Here is a 6434-nt window from a genome sequence, read left to right as displayed (position 1 = left end):
GGATCTTTTATTTTAATAATGCGTTGGCAGCGTTTTGAACTCAAGATATTTTGGCTCGGATACCATATTGAATTCTTGCTTCAGCCAACTCATACAAAAGTCCGAACTGATGAAGAGAGATGGGCAATATATTTCAACAACACTGGACAATCATCGTCTGGAATGTGACATGGCTTTGTAACAAAAAAATATACGACACAACACATAAAAGAGGCATAAGAAGGCTAGTAGGTCCGCAAGTGATAGAATGCAAAGGCGTGTGGAGATGACCAAAACAAGGGCTAGGATCACTTTACCCTAGAATTGCCCCTGTAGATGGAGGACAAAGGAAGTTCGGGACCAACTCGTGCCTAGACATTGTGATTTTCCGAACTTGTGGAACCTCTCTCCAACATTCTACCCATAATGTGTGACGTATGTCACTACATTCCTTCCGCAGTACAGACAGGATACTATGGGGAGAGCCAGAAGATCAGGAGCCTGATTTGCGTTGACCATTTGCGGCGGCTAGGGTTCTTACTGGAATTAGGGATCGGGGTATGCGACCATGGGAGGTCCTTAAAATATCTTTGCGAATGTGGCACCGTTGTGAAGCAGCATGATGGAGGCTGGTGGCAGTTGCCGTTTACAGGAATACAGAGCATCCGTACAAACTGGCACAAGACATCATGGTCGTCATGTATCGAACGTGCGCGTGGGTCTGCAAGACCACTATATGACATTACTTTGGACGGACCCTACCCTATACCAGTGGTAATTACCTCACATGGCCCATATCCCCATGCAAACGAAAGGTTGGTGATTCCATGGTCAGGCGAGCTCATCCGCTCCTATAAATTTGAAGCATAATTTTGGGGAAGTATAGTCCCTAGTTTTTATCATTCTATGGCAGAACTTAGGTGAGTGTTATTACAAGTGTTATGGTTACACTTGAGGTGTCACTAGGCTCAAATGAGTTGACTAGCTAGATACCTACAAGACTTATGAAGTGATTGTGGAAATGTTGGAAATATGAAGTTGCTAGGAAGACAAAAATCTTAATAATAAAATTAACACCACAAGAAATATTGACTTTTATGACAAAACCACTTTATGGAAAAGATAACTCGTCATATAAGTGACCACATCCATGACGGTCACAGCCATAGTTTAGAAAATATAATTAGGAATTCATTGTGCATCACGATCATTGCATAAGCATCATTTGTTTGAGGTCAATGCTAGGCGCGGGTCACGCACTACCCGTCACATGCGGTCCCACGTAGTCGTTCGATCCTTGTATCCCATCCCTTTCTTCCCATCTCGCACGAGATCTAAGAAAACAGCCAGGCACATGGCGGTCGCACCTCGCTGGCACGTCGCACTGCCCGCATCTGCCCTTCGCCGTTTGCCCTTGCCATCAACCGTTGTCGCCGTACTCGTCATCGATGCTCGCAGCAAAAAAAGTTGCTTCGCATCACCGTCCAGTTGGATCCTTTGAAAAATGGTGGTTCTAGCAAAACAAGACTACCATGGTAGCAAAAATAAATGAAGTTTCAAGAAAAAATAATCTCAATAGGACAAATTTGAGAAAGTCGATTATAGCAAACAAAAAAGCCAGATCCAGCAAAACACAATGCTCGTTCCAGCAAAAAAAACTCAGCAGCAAAAACACTAGTAGTTGATTGTAGCAACAATAAAAGCTAGTTCCAGCCAAAAAAATAGTGGTTCCAGCAAAAAGGTCTCATCACCAAAACTCTGTAAACGATTGTAGCAAACAAAAAAAAGGCAATTCCAGCAAAAGAATACTGGTTCTGGCTCAACCCATCCTCGGATGCAGCTCAATCCCCACCCTTAGATGCAGCTCCCCAGTCGGCACGGTTGCAACTCCCCCTCGCCAGAAGGGGTTGCAGCATCCCATCCAAAAATTACCGTCAGTGGGTGCAACTCCGCTACCATGCGGTTCCAGCTCCACCAAAAGGGGTTGCAGCATATGAGGCATCTCCCAGTGTGCGATGTCGCCACACCTACGCGTCGGTCGTGGCGGCGGGCCCCTAGTCGCCGGCTCACCACGCGTCGGGTGCGTCTCTGCGCATCGTCGATGATGGCCTTGGCCCTCGCTCGTAGCAGTTGTGTAGAGGTTGGAAAAGAAAAGATAATAGCAGATACAATAGTGAGCTTATAACCCGCTTACATGGCAATTTTGTCTATGTGGAGAAGAAAGATATGAAAAAGTAAGAGGAATGGGCTCTAATGCTAGAGCCTAGCTATACACGTGCTCCTAGGCAAAAAACAATAAATATGAAGAAAGAGATAGAGAGAAAATAAAAATAAAAAATAGTACTCTTATATCCTACCTTATAGCTAACCTTATTGTATAAGTGATGACTATAAATGACATGACAACATCATATAGCTAGTTATTGGTTATATACTATTAACCATGCTCTAAGGTAGGTTAGAGAGGCGTAACGTGGGTGGGCCACTGCCACGTGATGATGTCGCGAGGACCGGCCCGACTTTTTGGCCTGTTGGTCGGACCACAACGTTTCGCTTTGTTCTTTTTTATTGAAAATAATGTTTCCCTTTGTTTAATTCTGAGAATGAGGATAAATATTTGATCCCTCTTGCCTTCTAAGAATTTGATACTAGCCATTGATTCATCAAGGGCATATTTGCAGTCCCTTGTGACTCACGCGTATTTGACCTGACACCTTTTTTACACCACACCGTATTCTCCATTTTATGCACAGTGTCATCCCATGTTAACGACACTGCCCGACCAGGTTGTTCACAGGTTCCACCGTCTCACCCATCATGTACAGGCAGTGCGTCATGTACACTTCCGTGCCACAGGAATATGCAAGTTCTGAGAACATGACCATCCTCCATGATACACTAATTACCTTGGTTTTGGGATTAGCAGTACTAGTTCTTAAGGGAAAGTTCTCGCTGCAGGCACCCAGATTTACCCATGATTGAGAATAATAAACTAATTGCAATTTCTTCTGTTGATTACACTTGATTTTCATAATTAAGACACTAACTATAGTAGATTTGGCCCAACTAGTACAAAATCGTTTTAAAACACACTAAAAACAGCAATAAATGTACAAAAAAAATCTTCTTTCTTCATTGAGAACTAATCATTAGACTGCCCCAAAGAATCATTCCATTACAAACATAAAAAAATATTTTGGATAAATTACCCATGGATTCAACAAGCAATGCCAATTGTCTGTATTTAGTGCACACATATTTATCATCAGGTACTCACATGCCGTACATGTTCCAATGGGTGGAGTCCTTTTTTTGGATGGGTTATTGGACTAGTCCTTAGTCAACCAGATTGAACAATATATGTTGCACCTTGTTGTTTTTTACCACGCGATCACCTCACTAAAAAATCGCAATTTTACAATTGATGAAAAGTTATGCAAACAATTTTGTGGTACCAACAACAACACTTCTAATTTTAAGTACTCTAAGTAAGTACCAAAGTCCGGTCACACGAATCATGTCGCCGCCTCCCAACCCAAGCCGCAGCCTCGGTGCCCCTCATCTTCCCGTCTGGTGGCCTCATTGGCGGCAAGAGGAGTGGGGGCCCATCCGTCTCGTTTTATTTTTCTTAGGTTTTTGCTTCTCCAACATCATCAACGAGGTGGTGCCGATGATGGCGTGTTAGAATACGGTCACTCTGGTCTCTTCCTACCTTGACGATGCTCGATCCGGCACCGACGAAGGGCCTGTGAGGGTTTTTGTCCGCAGATTTTTTGGTTCCCTTCAGATCTTGACAGTTTGCAAGTGTGAGGGTTGATGCTCCAGCGATTAATAGATCTCATCTCAAAGGGCGCCGCTATTGCCGTCTTCAAAGCCTGGTATGGCGAGGGCGTTTGCAGGTGTTAGTTTTCTTCGTTGTTGGTTGAGTGCAATTTTTAAATTTGGGCGGGTGGCATTCAATCAAAGGATGGACACTGGTATGTTTTAAATGTAATTTATTTTTTGGGTTGTTCTACATCCAGTTGTCTATCCATTGTACTGATCTTTGTTCTCCTCGATATTAATTCAGAACTAATACGCCCTTTGAGTGTCTTTATTCCAAAAAAATAACACTTCTAATTCTCATCCAAATATGAAACATAGTTGTAGAAACAATAATAAGAAACATTTACATGGCCAATAAAATGGTCCGAATCCACGGCCCGGCTCTCATCACGAAAATACCAGCTTGTGTTTGTATTGTTTCTTTTTTCAACATAAACTATAAAATTAGAATGCAACTTTAACCTTCCATCTCCACAAAACTTCAAGAATATTCAACCCCAAAAAAGAGTTTTATTGAGAATAGGTGCACTGGATACTTTCCCCTCGAGGAGTAGATATATTGGCGATGTCACTAACAAAGAGAATCGTTTTTCTCTAAATTGTTTTTTAATATGGGGTGATTTTAAAAAAATATGCAATGAACATATTTTAAATATAAGATGAATATTTTTTATACATGTCACGGACATAATCCAAATACATAATGAAAATATTTTCAAATATGCGATGAATATTTTCGCATATGCGATGAATATTATTCCAATACGCGATGAACATATTTTAAATACATGTTTTCACGTCAAAATTGGTGAATATTTTTTAAATACATGACGAACATTTTCTAAATACGTGGTGAACAATTTTCATATATGGGACAAACATTTTCTTTCTGAATATGTGGTGGACTTGTTTTGAATACGCGGTGATTATTTTAAATACATGATGCACTTTTTTCAAATACACGATCAAGATTGCTTCTAATATTAGTCGAATAATTTAGCAGTGCCTTCAAAATATTTTTCACTCTTTTATTTTTTGATAAATGAATGAAATATAAAAAAAGAACTTTTACAAAATATGTATGGCTAGAGAAAAAAATAAAGAAGAAAAAAAGGAATAACAACCAGCCTTGCATGTGCGGACGTGTGCTGTGAGCGACTACAGGTGAGGGATAGCAGCACCAAAATTCAAACTCACCCACCGAGGCACATCATGTTTGCATCATCGCCCACGACGGAGGCTCACGTACAAATACAGAAGATGAGAGAATGGCACCCCTGTATTAGCATCTGTATCTATATCTATATCTATACCTATTAATAAAGCAAGGTGCGTTTCTCTGATTTTTTCATCCGTTCACCAACGAAAACATTTTTTTTCTATTCGAGGTGGTACTATTGTTTTGTGCGTTTGTCTATTAGAAAAGAAAAATGCCAGATCTCGTACATGGGCCGCCCACAGTATGGCCCAGCAAAGCCAGCCCAGCTACTTTCGTGTCCATGCAAGTGCAAAAACCCTATTTATCGCAACAAGCCTTACATAGTCGTAAATTCGCACTAGGCGCCCAAGATGGGCTAAAATTTATTCTTTTTTTGTTTTGTGTTATCTTTCTATTTTTCTTTTTCTGATTCTTTCTTCATTTCTTTGGTCTTTTTCCCTTTCAAATATATTTTTTCTCCTTTTTTTCGTAAATTCATAATTTTCAAAAAACTTCATAATATCCTAAAAATTTGATTTTCTTAAATGTTCAGAACTTTAAAATATGTTTCTATTTTTCTTTTTCCATTTCGTTCACTTTTTATTTGGTGTTTTTTCCTTTCAAGTTTATTTTTTCTCCCATTTTTTGTAAATTTAAAATTCTCAAATAACTTCATAATATCATAAAATTTCGATTTTTAAAAAACTGTTCAGAACTTTAAATATATTCCGTTTTAAAAAATTTAGAACATTAAATATCTGTTCTCATTCCAAAATAGTCACAAATTTGCATAGGGCGCTCGAGCTGGGCTGAATCGTTTTTTTTTTGTTCTGTGTTATGTTTCTATTGTTCTTTTTCTATATGTTTCTATTTTTCTTTCCTTTTCTTTTTTTTTGCTTTCAAGTTCATTTTTCCATCTCCCCTTTTTTCGTAAAACCAAAATTTTCAATAAAACTCATAATATAACAAAATTCCGATTTTTATAAAAATGTTCGGGATTTCAATATATATTCTGTTTCAAAAAATGTTCAGAACTTTAAATCTTTGTTCTCATTCCAAAATTTGTTCAGGTTTTAAAAAATGTTCCATTCTTTCTTTGTGTTTTCCAAAGTTGTTTGAGATTTTCCAAAAAATTTGCTTTTAAAAAATATTCCAAATATGGTACCTACTAATAAAGGAAGGTACGTTCAGCTACGAAAAGATTTGTTTTTCTATTCGAGGTGGTACTATCTTTTTGTCCGTTTGTCTATTAGAAAAAAAAAATGACAAACCTCGTACATGGGCCGCCCACAGTATGGCCCAGCAAAGACAGGCCAGCTACTTTCGTGTCCATGCAGGTGTAAAAACCCTATTTATCGCAACGAGCATTACATAGTCATAAGTTCGCACTTGGCGCCCAAGCTGGGCTAAAATTTATTCTTTTTTGTTTGTT

At 39.0% G+C, this 6434-nt stretch overlaps 1 protein-coding gene across 1 annotated transcript in view; it reads left to right on the top strand.

Moving 5' to 3' along the window:
• LOC123074256 (subtilisin-like protease SBT3.9) overlaps positions 1–2961 on the top strand; it is a 7300-nt gene extending 4339 nt beyond the window's left edge. Inside the window, exons 10-11 of the mRNA XM_044497147.1 lie at positions 440–794; positions 2766–2961. Coding sequence (XP_044353082.1) covers positions 440–794; positions 2766–2961 — 551 coding nt within the window. The remainder of the gene's footprint in view (positions 1–439; positions 795–2765) is intronic.
• The last annotated feature ends 3473 nt before the right edge of the window (positions 2962–6434 follow it).

Source organism: Triticum aestivum, chromosome 3D, assembly GCF_018294505.1.
Source record: "Triticum aestivum cultivar Chinese Spring chromosome 3D, IWGSC CS RefSeq v2.1, whole genome shotgun sequence".
Lineage (NCBI taxonomy): Eukaryota > Viridiplantae > Streptophyta > Magnoliopsida > Poales > Poaceae > Triticum > Triticum aestivum.
The sequence above is the reverse complement of the archived record's forward strand: the minus strand, read 5'-3'. Positions and strand labels throughout refer to the sequence as shown.